The following is a 14,985-nucleotide window of genomic DNA, read 5'->3' on the forward strand; positions in this document are numbered from 1 at the left end:
GCCCGTGCTACATGGATATTTCATTCTGAGTAGCTAAAATCTATAACAACAATAATGTATCAACATCCTATGGCATCTTATGTTCTTCTTGCTGCTTGTGTTAGTAATGTAGGGTCATTCGATCCTATCTCTGCAGTGTTTCGGGGTCTTGGAGTGAGTAGAATGTAATTATGTGTTAATTGGTTGTTGATTGCTGGCCTTGACTTTTTGATGTATAGTGCCTCACTAAGGTTCAGTCTTCTGATGTTGTTATACCTGACCATTATTTCAGTGCTACTTGTTAAGATGTCTCTGGTGCTGGTCTGGTTAAGTGTGGAGAATATATGCTCCTTGATGGAGCCCTGTTGCTTGTGCATTGTTAATCGTCTAGAGAGAGACATTGTTGTCTTGCCTATAGGTTGGCTATAATATTCCTGGTAGAACAGTCGGGTTCGTTCTCAACACACAATTGAGAATTCCGGGTTTGAGTCCCAGGTGGGACAGAAATGGAGGGGCACATTTCCTTTCAGCTAATGACTCTGTTCACCTAGCAGTGAGTAGGTAGTCAGGAGTTAGTCGGCTTGTTGTGGGGTTACATCCTGGGTGGGGTCTGTAATTCCATTTTGAGAGGGGGGGGGGGTGCGACCTCGATAAAATAAAAAAGACAAACATGTATGAATACACTCTGGCTTCCTGTCCCTTAACACTGAGTTATATACTGAGATTTTTGGGGCTGACAGTCCCCAAGTGGGCATGTGAAGGCATAGACGATGTTGGTTTCTCTTAATGCGTTCTGCTTGGTGTCTGGAGAGTTCTTTGTAAGTAAGTTGGCGGTCTTCTTGTTTTTGTAATGTATTGTTAATTGTATCTTCTGATTGGTGTCTGTGGTGATAACATTCCTATCAATAATATCTTTCAGGACTCTTTCCTCCATTTTATAAGCCACGGAAAAGAGGTTCCTGTAAAATAATCTGATAGAGGGTACAGGTATTGTGCTTGTTGCCGCCGAGATGTACGAGTGAGCACAAGCCCTTTAACTCCCAACAGTGAGGACTCCAGAGAGCAAAAAAGAAGCACCAGAGAGTGATATATCAAGTGAACAAATTCACAAGGGCCTTGATGAGGGTTTGAACCTATGCGCTGGATGTTCCCAGAAGTGCTCTAGTCAACTGTAAGCACTCCATGTTGCAATTCTTTTCCACGTGGTGGTACAGTTGACTAGAGCGTGTCTGGGACCATCTAGTGCATAGGTTTAAACCTTAATCAAGCAGCACGTTTGCTTACAAATTACGTCGCTTTTCGCTCAGGTGCACTACGGCAAAAATTGCCAAATTGGAATTTAAAAAAAAAATTAAAATTAATTTTTCAAATGAAATGGACCGAAAACAGCAAGTTAAAGGTCCTCTGGTAGGTTAGGGCAGCAGGGAGTTCTCCTAAGGTTTCAAAATGTCATGAAAACTGTTAATTGAAAGTTTCCTCTACTAACCTGACCGAGTAAGCCCCAAAACAGAAAACAGGATCGTACATCACTCTCGTGAGCCGATTTCATTTTCTGTTACAATCATTTCTGGCTTAGTACGCATACGAGCAAAAAGCGACTTAATTAATAAGAGGACGGGTTGCATCAAGGCCCTTTTGGATTTATTTATTTGATATATCACGATATTGTGATTCCTGTGTGAAATAATAATAATAATGTTTATTTAAAGTATACAGAACATGATACAGCAGCATTGGTGGCTTAACCACAACTGCAGGAATAGAGCCAACATGTAATGGGTTTAGATTTAGAATTTTCAAAGACTACAAACTACTACAGAGAGCTGGATTAATTCTGAAATTGAACATACAATATACAGTAGTTTAGTTAATTCGTTTCCTGGATGTACATAATTTATACGGCCCATCCTTCAAAAATGACTGCCTACAGCATGGATTTAGGCCTAAGTACCAATACGTAGTGTTGGACTCCAACATGTTCACGTTTAGTAGTACTGAATTAGCCCAAATTACATTCTCTTCAATACAAAATCAAACTAAATCACCTAACCTAATTTGTCCTTGCAATCTTAGGCCTAATATTATCTTAGTACTTATGTGTGCTATACTAGGCCTATGAATGTTTAAGCTTGATTTTAACTGTTATTTCTCATATATAAAATTTAAAGTACAAAATGTTAACTTTGTGCTTGTTCATCACTACATATTGGTACTTAGGAGCAGATAGTTGCCAATAAATACAAATTTCAGGCGCATAGGTGGGATTGTTGGCAAGTTATGTGACCGCCGGAGCTGCACTGCGGTGCTGACAGCTTAGTGTTGCCATGCTAACACATGTCATCATCTACCATTACAGCTTAGTGTTGCCATGCTAACACATGTCAACACCTACTACAACATGTAAACAAACCTTATACACCAAATATTTACAATCAGTTATGTGCTATTAATATTAAGCTCATCTTTCCTACTGAAAGTTAGAATAAATTTGTTGAGTAACTCGGGTTTGAGAGTTGGTGGTGGTGACCACTAGGGAGATGACGACGGTTGGTGGTGACCATTGGGGAGAAGATGATGGTGCATCACAGTTCACACGGTGTAGAACTTGCCCTTGTGGTGTAGATAGAGTGCAGTGAGGACCCAGAGTGTGGTGCCCCACAGGGTCTCCGTCAGTATGGCCAGGTGGGTGTTCATGCGACCCACAGCGTAGTGCCAAGGGAATACATTATACGTTACGTTGTGTCCGACGTACAGGAATATGCTGTTCATTCCTGAAAAATATATTTGCTTGAGAGGCATGAAATATAATTACAGTATTTACTGAACTGTAACTGAAGTCCCATGTATAGGTGGGGAAGAGGAGAATGTCCTGACCCAGTGTGACAGGCTCTTCATCTCACCAAACTACTTTGATTGCTGCTCTCTTTATCACAATGACATCAAATACGAATTTAGTATATCATAAATAAAGATTTATCAAGCAACAGAACTGCAAGCTGTAACTCAACTTTACAACATGACAGGTTTTGACAAAATTTATACACCTAAAAGGTTTTGACAAAATATATACAGTACACCTGAAATGTATCACATTGGTGTCCTTTCATTGGCCTCCTACACATGCATCAATGCACACAATGGATCTTTCAATAATATGCTCACACACTTATCTTGCCACTGCCTTGTCATCAAGGAGGGGGGCATACTGGCCCAGGTACTGACCTGCCTGGTAGAAGGGGGCGCCGCTCCACACACCCCAGACGTCAACCAACAGGTAGCAGAGTGCCAGCAGGAAGCAGGCGAAGCAGGAGGTGACCATGACGAAGGAGAGCGACCTGTCAACACACCGCACTCAGAGCTCCGGTCATCAATATTCAGGCGAGGTGTGATCAACATGCTTCTTACGAAATTGACTGTATTATGTGGATACTATTAACTGTACATGCAAACAGGTGTCCAGTGAGTTATGACTCGACCCTCACAGGCTGTTGAGTCATGAGCTCCCAGGTGCTCAGATACCAGCACCTGGTCATGTGTTACAAGGGCAGCCAACAGCAACAATCTCCCTAATCAGGGTGTCACCGAGGTAACCTGAACTCTCCTGCAAGATGAATCTGTCACATCTGCATCACCAGTCCACCCAGGTGTTGCAGACCAGGGTGGACTGTCCCACACCATGTATACCAGGTCCTGGTGTACCAGACCAGGGTGGACTGTCCCACACCATGTATACCAGGTCCTGATGTGCCAGACCAGGGTGGACTGTCCCACACCATGTATACCAGGTCCTGGTGTACCAGACCAGGGTGGACTGTCCCACACCATGTATACCAGGTCCTGGTGTGCCAGACCAGGGTGGACTGTCCCACACCATGTATACCAGGTCCTGATTTACCAGACCAGGGTGGACTGTCCCACACCATACACACCATGTATACCAGATCCTGATGTGCCAGACCAGGGTGGACTGTCCCACACCATGTATACCAGGTCCTGATGTGCCAGACCAGGGTGGACTGTCCCACACCATGTATACCAGGTCCTGGTGTACCAGACCAGGGTGGACTGTCCCACACCATGTATACCAGGTCCTGGTGTGCCAGACCAGGGTGGACTGTCCCACACCATGTATACCAGGTCCTGATTTACCAGACCAGGGTGGACTGTCCCACACCATACACACCATGTATACCAGATCCTGATGTGCCAGACCAGGGTGGACTGCCCCACACCATCGCTAGTGATAATATTCAAACATTACATGAATAATTACTTTTGAAACATTTTGATCACACATCTTACTCTTATTTTGTAATTGTTTTTATTTATTATGTATAACTAAATTTGCATATATCGATAGTTACATATAATATGATCATGGCAAGAATAGTGCAGGTAGGGTATAAGATTTTTTTTTAAATTGTGATTTTTTTGTGAAATACTTTTTTTTTTATATACTTTGTTTTCAAAGTATTGTATTGAAAACCCACCACAAGTTCTTGTTGACGGGGATGACACCATCGTTGATGGAGGCGGCGCAGAGACCGGCGCCCACAGCCCCCAGCAGGAGTCCCCAGGCCACCCAGCGCCCCAGGCGTCCCCTGTGGGTGTGGTGAGTCTGCACCACCATCCCGGCCTGCAGCCCCAGGAACACCTGGAAGATGGACGTCAGCGACCCTGTGTGGGGAGGGAGGGGCCGAGCGTTACTCAAGAGGGAGGGACCAAGCGTTACCAAAGAGGGGAGGGGCCGAACATTACGCAAGAGGGAGGGGCCGAACATTACTCAAGAGGGAGGGGTCGAACGTTACTCAAGAGGGAGGGGCTGAACATTACTCAAGAGACTTATCACTAAAACCCTCTTATTCAAAATGACACAGTGAATACTGAACTAAAAAATAAAAAATCACCTTTAGCTCACTGTTCAGAAACTCACCTTAACATTGAAAAATCCTTCTTTATTTTGTTTGGTAATAAATCCATTGATCAAATAAACATTAATAATTAACAATATCCGAATTCCTTCATGTTCTCATTGATAACAAGTTAAATTTCCATGTGCCATATACTAAATACAGGTATAAAAAATAATTATTTTTTAAGCAATTGGCATTATTTCTAAAATCAGATACAGTATTATGTATTTCGCTATGCTCTGTTTTTTTTTCAGGGATATTCCTGCACGGTCCATAAGCCTCTGGCTGACCCACTAAGTGTTACTTGTTTCTGTTTTACTTAGGCGGAGTATGAGTAGTAATGACTCGTATGGTCGCTTCAGGAAGATTTTGCCCCATGTGTTTTATAAAGATGTTAATAATAATCAAAATGTGTTTAACAACTCCTTCTCTGTTGAATCTTACTTGAAATCTTATTGGGTTCTTAACTGTGCACTGTGTTAGATAATGTTCCAGTGACCTGTCGGCCCTTTCTCCACAGTGCTGACATTTCCTATCGTCTTCTGGAACCTGTAAGCCTATTTCCCATGCACATGGGTATCCAAGCCTGATGCAATGTGTGTACTTCTGTTTTTCTACTGCTCCCTTTCATCAAAATAAGTGGTTCGTAGTTGGTCAAATTCTTGTACCAACCCTCAGATCCTGATGTTGCAACTGCTGTGTTGTGGTCACTGTTCATCTTTTCCATTGCTCTATTTCAAATTACTTTCTTAATATGTGATAGACTCTGTGATATATAAATGTCTAAATTTCTTCTCTTGCAGGTTTTGCAGCATTGTCTGCAATGTCATTCCTTATTATTCCCACATGACTTGGCACCCTGCCCTGGTAACACACCATTACTCTCTCCTCTATCCTTATGTCAATTATGGTATCTGTGCTTGGGGTTCTACTACAAATAACAGGTTGGATAACAAGGACCTTCCAAACAAGGGATGCCACACCGATGATGATTCTTTTTAAGACACTAGTGCTCTCGAGGGTTGAATATTGTTGCACTCTAACAGCCCCATTCGGAGATGGAGGAATTGCTGACCTAGAGAGCGTGCAAAGATCCTTTACTGCTAGAACTACTCTGTAGGTAATCTTGATTATTGGGACCGATTAAAAGTTATAAATCTGTATTCGCTAGAGTGTAGGTGAGAGAGATACATAATAATCTACACGAGGAAGATATTAGAGGGACTGGTTTCAAATCTGAACACAGAAATAACACATAAGACCAGAGGGCATGGCAGGATGTGCAGAATACCCTGTTGAAAAGCAGAGGTGCAATAGGTACTCTGAGAGAGAACTATATCAACATCAGAGGCCCGAGACTGTTCAACACTCCAACTACACATAATCACTCAGCCCCTAGGAACAATCCCTCAGGCCCAAGGAACAATCACTCAGTCCCCAGGAACAAAAAAAAATCATTCAGCTCCAGGAACACTCACTCAACCCTCAGGAACAATCTCTCAACCCCCAGGAACAATCACTCAGCCCCCAGGAACAATCACTTAGCCCCCAGGAACAATCACTCAGCCCCCCAGGAACAATCATTCAGCCCCCCAGGAACAATCATTCAGCCCCCAGGAGCACTCACTCAGCCCCCAGGAACACTCACTCGGCCCCCAGGAACACTCACTCAGCCCCCAGGAACACTCACTCAGCCCCCACGAACAATCTCAGCCCCTAGGAACAATCACTCAGCCCCAGGAACACTCACTCAGCCCCCCACGAACACTCACTCAGCCCCCCAGGAACAATCTCAGCCCCCAGGAGCACTCACTCAGCCCCCAGGAATACTCACTCAGCCCCCAGGAACAATCACTCAGCCCCCAGGAACACTCACTCAGCCCTCAGGAACAATCACTCAGCCCCCAGGAACACTCACTCAGCCCCCAGGAAAGTCTCTAGTGCACCCCATCTGGACTACAGTATCCAACCATGGAGATTTAACTGTGAAAAAGACAGCTGCTTTGAAGAAAGTTCAACACAGAGCGACACAAATCATGCCAGAACTAAGCCAACTCTCATACCAGGAAAGGTTGAGGTCCACAAGGCCAACTACACTGTGAACCAGACGTGACAGGTCAGATTTCATCGAGATCCTTAAATCGAGCCACAATGCAGGGCAAAAAAAAAAAATGTTTTTTTCAGCCATTGGGTTATAAGCCCATGGATTCGTCTACCCACTGAAGCCGTATATTCCAAGACATTACTTCATCTTAAAATCCAGATAGAAAAACAAACAGGAACAATGTGGGGACCTTTGACAAGATGTTGGTTTCCTATCCCCGTCGAGGCCACTAGAAATATATTGGCCCTCGGGTATATTGCTGCAAACTCTAGAAAATATAGATGCATAATTGATTACAGTGTTATTATAGATTACTGTGTACTAACTCTACCGGAAGTTGAGAAACTTGAATTAGACAAGGAAGCTGAAACACAACAAACACAGCTTCTATTTGTAACTGGAAACAAATGATAGCAAGAGTTAATAACACATTGAGACAAACACAATCGTTAGAGTGGTCACGGAAGGCAGGACTCACCCAGGACTCCCTCTGGATCGAAGGCCGCAGTCTTATAGACCAACTTGGCTGTGGGGTTCTGGTATATGTGCTGGGTGGTGAGGAGCCAGCGGTCCACCTCTCCTGTGGCGCCCCCCACACACTCAGGCGACGGCGTCCCATTCTGTAGCAGCGCCACACCTCCAGGTCCCAGGTAACCCCTAGCCAAATACACACGCACTCGTCGTCATCACGAATACACTTTGCAACAGTTTAAGGATATTTTAAGAGATTTTTATATTGACCTAAAGACATGGTAAGGAATGAAAATAACTTGACTTGGGACTCACGTTGGAAGTGCTGGGTAAGAATAGGAAGATAATAATAAGAGAAGCTGCAATCTGCCAATTGGCCCAAACGAGACAGCTTCAATATATATCCACCTCAACTCGGTCATACATATGTCAACCCTATGTTTGAAATAATCCAGCGAACTCAAGGCTATTATGTTACTTAATAATTTGTTCCATAAACCAACAACCTTGTTTCCAAATGCAGTATTAACCCAGGTCTTTCTTGAACCTAAACTTAACCCCCTCAAGGGTGTGGTGAGGGGATTCTTGTGCGCTGCCCTCAGGCAGATACCTCTTGCGGTGATTCCGAGGGTCAAGGTGAGGTTATAAGGTCAAGTGGAAGCGCATCCAAACAGGATGTTTGATGCGGCTGCTTGCAGCCACACATATGTCTGGTTGAACAGGTATCCTTTGGAGGTGCTTATCGAGCTCTCTTTTGAACACTATGAGGGGTCGCCCAGTTATGCCCCTTATGTATAGTGGAAACGAATTGAACAGTCTCGGGTCTCTGATGTTGAAAGAGTTCTCAGAGTACCTGTTGCACCTCTGCTTTTCAACGGAGGTATTCTGCACATCCTGCCATGCCTTCTGGTCTCATGTGGTGTTATTTCTGTGTGCAGGTTTGGGACCAGCCCCCCAGATGTGGGGGCCCCTTCTCATCTCTGCTGCCTGCTGTGACCGCACAAGCGAATTATGCTCAAGTGTGTCCCCCCTACCGTCCGTTTTCTGGCCATGGAGACCCATGCATTCCCGTTTCTGGAAGGGTTCCTATTGAAAACTCCTTGGTGCATGCTGCTTGGCACACTTCAGTGATGCAATCCACGCCAGGCCCTTGAGAGTCATATATGTCTACCGGAGATCAGAGGCCAAAACTTGGTTCAACTTTAAAGAGGCACAAGGATTAGGGGATCGTTGGTTGCCCTAACCAAAAATAGGCCACCAGAAAGGTGGCCGGAACCAAAACATACAAACGGTAAGGTAAACAAAGCAGAGCAAATGGGACAGTAAAGCCCTGGGACTCACGAAAAATATGGGACTCGGTTGTGAAGTAAGTAAGTAAGTAATTATCAAAAGAAGGCACCAAACCGGGAAGGCTATGTAGCACCATCAAATACGCAAAATAATCAGAGGGCGCTAAATATCACCAAGGATGCCAATACGAGAACAAAAACGCATAAGGCGAACGATATCAAAAGTATCCGAGTCACCAAGAATTCTATCGAGGGACAGGTGACCGCGAGGGGCGGTCGGAAAGCAAGACACACGCTCGTCCTGGAAGTCAGGACATTCAAGAAGGACAAGCACGACCGTAAGAGGGACAATGCAACTAGGACAATAAGGAGCAGGGCGGCGCTCCATCAAGTGACCATGGGTTAAGCGAGTATGGCCAATACGCAACCTCGCCAGAGCTGTTTCCCACCGCCGGTTACGGTGGAAGGAGGACGGCCACGAGGAAACACAACATTTAAGAGTACGTAGCTTGTTACCAGTAACAGACAACCAAGAAGCCTGCCAACGGGTAAGAACTGAGGAATGGATAACTGGGTAAAAGTCGGAATACGGAATGCCTTTACGAGAGATGGGACAAGAGCGGACAGCTTCCTTAGCGGCAGCATCCGCACGCTCATTTAAAGACACACCAATATGGCTGGGAACCCAACAAAACTCAACCGACTTAAATTTACTGTGAACGAGAAACAGCCAATGCTGGATCTCGACAACTACTGGATGAACCGGATTAAAGGACCCGAGAGCCATGAGGGCACTACGAGAGTCAACAACAACCACAAAGGAAGACTGACAACGAGAAAGCAGGAAACGAAGAGCATAGAGAATAGCATAAAGTTCTGCTGTAAAGATGCTAGTCTCCGGAGGCAAGCGACACATATAAGTGCGATCAGGAAAAACAACAGAGTAGCCAACACCGTCCGCTGACTTAGACCCATCGGTGAAGACAGAAACGGAGCGGGAGTGAGAAGAAAAGTGCTCGAGGAAAAGGCGTTTTAGAACCGTAGGAGGGGTAAAAGCTTTAGTGATACGGGTCAAGGAAGTACAAAACCGCGGAAGAGGGACCCTCCACGGGGGCAAAGAAGGAACAACACGAGGAGAAACATCAGAAATACGAACGGAGAGAGAATCCTGTAGGTGAGATAACCGGACAGAAAGAGGGAGGTGGTGAAGAGGAACAGGAACCGCAGGAGGGGTAAAAGTTAAAGCACGACAGAGGCGAGAGGAAGGATGTTGCAAGGACCGCGCAAGATAGCGAAGACAGTAGCGATCACGGCGGTCCTGGAGAGACAGGAAGCCAGTGTCAACATACAAGCTAAGGATGGGAGTCGAACGAAAGGCACCAGAACTGAGGCGCAACCCAGTATGGTGCAAAGCATCAAGACGGCGAAGAGTAGAAGGAGAAGCAGACGAGTAAGCAGGGCAACCATAATCGAGCTTAGACAGGACGAGAGAGGAATGTAAAGCAAGGAGAGTGCGCCTATCTGCCCCCCAAGAAGTATGGGACAAGACCCGAAGGAGGGTAAGGGCCTTAGAGCACTCAACACGGAGGTAAGAGATATGGGGAGACCAAGACAAACGAGTGTCAAGGAATAACCCCAAAAGCTTCGCGGAATCTTTGTATTCAAGGGGATGACCATAAAGTGACAAAGAGGGACGAAGAACAACCCGTTTCCGCGTAAAAGTCATGGCACAAGTCTTAGAAGTAGAGAACTTGAAGCCATGACCTGTGGCCCAAGACGACACGGCATCAATTGCAAGTTGAAGCCGGCGTTGAAGGAGAGGCGAATCATCACCCTGACAACAAAGGGTAAGATCATCGACATAGAGAGCGGAGAAGACACCAGAAGGAAGAGAGGAAAGAAGACCATTGAGGGCAACAAGAAAAAGAGTAGTGCTCAGAACACTACCCTGGGGCACACCTTCGTATTGCTGCAAAGAGGGAGAGAGAGCGGTACCAAGGCGCACCCGAAAGGAACGACGAGAGAGGAAGCTGCGGAGAAAGAGAGGGAGATGACCACGAAGGCCAAAAGAATGAAGTTGAGATAGGATATGATAACGCCAAGTGGTGTCGTAAGCCTTTTCTAGGTCAAAAAGGACGGCAACAACGGAGGTCTTCGCAGCAAAAGCAGTACGAATATAGACCTCCAAGTTCACCAGGACATCTGTCGTGCTGCGGCACTTGCGGAAACCAAATTGAGAAGGGGAGAGGAGGTGATGGTGTTCCAGGAACCACATCAGACGAACGTTAACCATACGTTCAAAGAGTTTGCAGACACAACTTGTGAGAGCAATAGGGCGAAAGTCCTTAGGGGAAGTACCCAGAGACCCCGGTTTGCGAACAGGGAGGACAACGGCATCGAGCCAGTCCTCAGGGACTGACGACGACTCCCAGATCCGATTATACAGACTCAGTAAATACTGAGACGTGCTCGGAGGGAGATGGCGAAGCATCTCATAATGAATACCATCGGAGCCCGCCGCCGTAGAACCGCAGAGGGCCAGGGCAGAACGAAGTTCAGAGAGAGAGAAGGGATCATTATAGGGAAGCTGAAGATGAGTGCAGAAATCTAAAGGACGAGACTCAAGGACAGATTTACGAAGAAGGAAAGATTGGGGAAGATGAAGACCAGAGCTAACAGAAGAAAAATGGGAACCCAGTTCGGAAGCGACCTGCAACGGGTCCGCCACAAGAGTATCATGGAGGTGAAGGACCGGTGAAACATCGGGAACGAACTTACCCGCTATCTTGCGGATACGCTTCCAGATCTGGGCCAGAGGGGTCTCGGACGTAATTGTTGAGACATAAGATGCCCAACATTCACGTTTAGCCGTACGGATGGCCCTACGGGCCACCGCACTCGCTTTCCGAAAGAAAAGAAAAGAATCGGTCGTCTGCCTACGGCGGTGCCTCTTCCAGGCTGCACGCTTACAGCGGACAGCCCGAGCACAGTCCGCATTCCACCAGGGAACGCACTTCCGTGGACCCCGAGAGGAAGAGCGAGGAATAGAGCAGAGGGCAGCGTTGAAGACAGTGTCATGAAAAAGGAGAAGAGCGCGAGAGAGAGGCAGAAGGGAGAGGTCAGGGAGAGCAGCACTGAGGGTAAATAGGGTCCAGTCTGCCTTAGCAAACTGCCACCTAGGGAAAGAGAGGGAAGGGCGAAAAGAGAAAAAGGAAACAAGGATGGGGAAATGATCACTTCCATGGAGGTCATCAAGAACCTGCCACGTGAAATCTAAGTAAAGAGAAGAAGAGCAGAGAGAAAGATCAAGACAAGAAAGGGCGCGAGTCCGAGAGTCCAAATGAGTGGGCTCACCAGAATTCAGAAGAGACAGGGAAGAAGAGAGGAGAAACGGCTCAAGGAGGCGACCCCGGGTATTCGTCAGAACGTCACCCCAAAGAGAATGACGACAATTGAAGTCACCCAGCAGGAGCACAGGCTCCGGCAAGGAGTCCAGGAGGTGTTTCAAATCAGGAAGAGAGAGCGGGACACTCGGGGGGAGATAAATGGAACAAACTGTGTACCATTTCCCCACAAAGATACGAGCAGCAGAACAATGGAGAGGCGAAGGAAAAAGTAAAGGAACAAAGGGAACATCAGCCCGAATCAAAAGAGCAGAAGAATTAGAAGCCCCAGCAATGGCTGGGGGGGGGGAGAGAAAGGAATAGCCACGAAAACGACCAGGACGAGCACCAAGCATTGGCTCCTGGAGACAGACACAAAGGGGCGAAAACCGCGAAATCAGAAGTTGGAGTTCGAGGAAATTGGCGTAATAACCTCGAACGTTCCATTGAAGAATGGACAACGACGAGAAGAGAAAGGACAAAAACAGAGAACAAGGAAGAAACAAAGGCGAAAGACCAACAGAGCACGTTAAAGAATATCAGGGTCGGGATCAGGGTCAGCAAAGTCAGGGTTAGGGGGCATGGGTAAACTGAGCAAAGACGGAGGGAAGGAAACGGGAGAACAGAGCAGAGGTGGGCGGGCAGGGTCTGGAGGAGGAGGAGGAAGAGGAGGAGACAACGGAGAGGAGCCGTCAAGGACAGCAGCAGGAGGAGGGGGAGTAGAAAGAGGGGAGCGCACCCCAGCAAGAGCAGCAACCGAAAGGGAAGCAGGGGCCAAAGAAACCTCCATAGCAGGAACAGGGGGCGCAAGCACTGAAACGGGAGGGGAAGGAGCAACAGAGCCAGAAGGAGGAGCTGAGGAAGAAAGCGAAGCCTTCTTACCCGCCGGGGAAGAGGAAGGAGAGGAGCCAGGCTTACGCTTCTGACTTAAAGAGACCGGTGTCCCAGCAACTACGTACCGGGCAACGGATTCCAGTGTCTCAACAGGAGAAGCCGAACGAGAGCACACACGACGGCCGTTAGGAGAGCGATGGACATCCGCCCGCACCGACAGGCGGTGGGGAGAGCCAATAGATGGAGGAAGAGGATGGGAAGGAGGATCGGAGGGGGACGAGGAAGAAGACACAGAAGACACGACAGACCGGGTAGAAGGAAGGGGAACCCCAGACAGAGGACCAGGAGGAGGATCCTTCGGGAGAGAACCCAAAGGAACAGAGGAGGGGGCAGTGGGCGCATCAGGGTCCAAGGCCCGGAAACGGTTGTGAGTCTGAGGAAGGCGGGAAGGACGAGGAGAGGAAGAGCGCAACACGCGAGCATAAGAGATATTAGCATAAGGCGGGAGCCGGCGAACCTGGCGCCTCGCCTCAGGAAAAGATAAACGCTCCCGGTGCTTCAGGTTGAGGACGGCTGCCTCAAGCTTGTAATGGACACACGCACGGGAGAAGGTAGGATGGGCCTCACCGCAGTTGAGGCAACGAGCCTGGGGAGAAGTGCACTCCGACTTAGAGTGACCCTCGCCACCACACAAAGGACAGAGAGAGACAGTCCCGGAGCAGCGGAGGGCACCATGCCCAAACCTCCAGCACTTGTTGCAGAGCCGAGGAGAAGGAATGTACTCCTGGACAGAGCACCTGGCACCAGCAAGAATGACAGAGGGTGGAAGGGTCCTACCATCAAAGGTAATCTTCACAACCCGGAGGGGTTGACGGCGACTACCACGAGGGGGACGAGTAAACGTGTCCACCTGGAGAATAGAATGGCCCTGGGCAGCGAGGATATGGCGAATATCGTCGTGGCAGTCGCGCAGGTCCCGAACACCGGTTGCAACATGGGGCGGGAGCAAAATAGTGCCAACACTGGCATTCAATTGAGCGTTCTTCGAGACCCGAACGGGGGTCTCGCCAAGGCAGGATAAGGCAGCCAAGCGGGAAGCAGCATCCTGAGAAGGAGCAGCAACGACACGTGTACCGAGACGAGTGGGGTTGAAAGTAATGGAGGCATCCACGGAATCAATGAGATGTCGATGAAGGGAGAAATCGTCAGGAGGCGCAGAATCAAGAGGGAGGAGATCAAAATATTTGGCCCACGAAGCGGGACCAAACAAGGCTTGATAGGTAGCAGAACTGGAAGGAATCGAGCGAGGGCGGCCGTGACGAGGACGGCGGTGAGAACCCCCAGAGAGAGAGGGGTTAAAAGGCGCAGTAGTTACAACTAGAGAAGGAGCCGCGCCAGGGGACGAGGTAGTCACCACTGGGGGCTTGGGGCTCGACCCAACCACAGAGGAGGGAGGGGAGCCAGGGGAAGGAGTCAGAGAGGCCAAAGGAGGAGCAAGGTCGGGGCCCAATGCAGCGGAGGCTACAGAGCCCGGTCTTCCAATACGGACCGACTCGGGGGCTTGGTCGCCCACCCCACGAGCCTGAAAAGGTAAGCCAGAAGCAGCCGAAACAGGGGTTATCATCTTGACGAAATTAAGAATTCACTCACGAATGTGCCCCCACACCCACCATGGAGCCACAATTAGAGGCAGGACACCCAACCAGAAGCTATCGCCGATCTTGTCGGGGCCTCCTAGGGGTGCGTCGTGAGTATACGCCCCACAAACGCCACCTTAAGAAACCGACAGTCCGTCGAGATCGGGTTCAGTGACGAAGTGGGGATTGACAATAAAAGGTTCCCCTCGCTCTCGACGTCGGGTACTGCAGTTCTACGGGTGCATGAGTATGCCTCCTCAAGCACCCGGGCGACAAAATAGAAGAAGTCCATGGAAGAACCAGAACGAGCAAAAGGTCGGCAGGAAACGGCAAGCAGATAGGAGAAGAGGGGGGAGAAAAACGAAACAGAAGGAA

The 14,985-nt window shown here is 48.0% G+C and overlaps 1 protein-coding gene across 1 annotated transcript in view; it reads right to left on the reverse strand.

Moving 5' to 3' along the window:
* Positions 1-1,663: 1,663 nt before the first annotated feature.
* The window catches only part of Hgsnat (Heparan-alpha-glucosaminide N-acetyltransferase), a 39,144-nt gene continuing 25,822 nt past the window's right edge, over positions 1,664-14,985 (reverse strand). Inside the window, exons 11-14 of the mRNA XM_045736866.2 lie at positions 7,475-7,653; positions 4,470-4,656; positions 3,202-3,314; positions 1,664-2,750 (exon numbers count right to left, since the gene is read on the reverse strand). Coding sequence (XP_045592822.1) covers positions 2,569-2,750; positions 3,202-3,314; positions 4,470-4,656; positions 7,475-7,653 — 661 coding nt within the window. The 3' untranslated portion in view covers positions 1,664-2,568. The remainder of the gene's footprint in view (positions 2,751-3,201; positions 3,315-4,469; positions 4,657-7,474; positions 7,654-14,985) is intronic.

The sequence above is a fragment of the Procambarus clarkii genome, chromosome 18, assembly GCF_040958095.1.
Source record: "Procambarus clarkii isolate CNS0578487 chromosome 18, FALCON_Pclarkii_2.0, whole genome shotgun sequence".
NCBI lineage: Eukaryota > Metazoa > Arthropoda > Malacostraca > Decapoda > Cambaridae > Procambarus > Procambarus clarkii.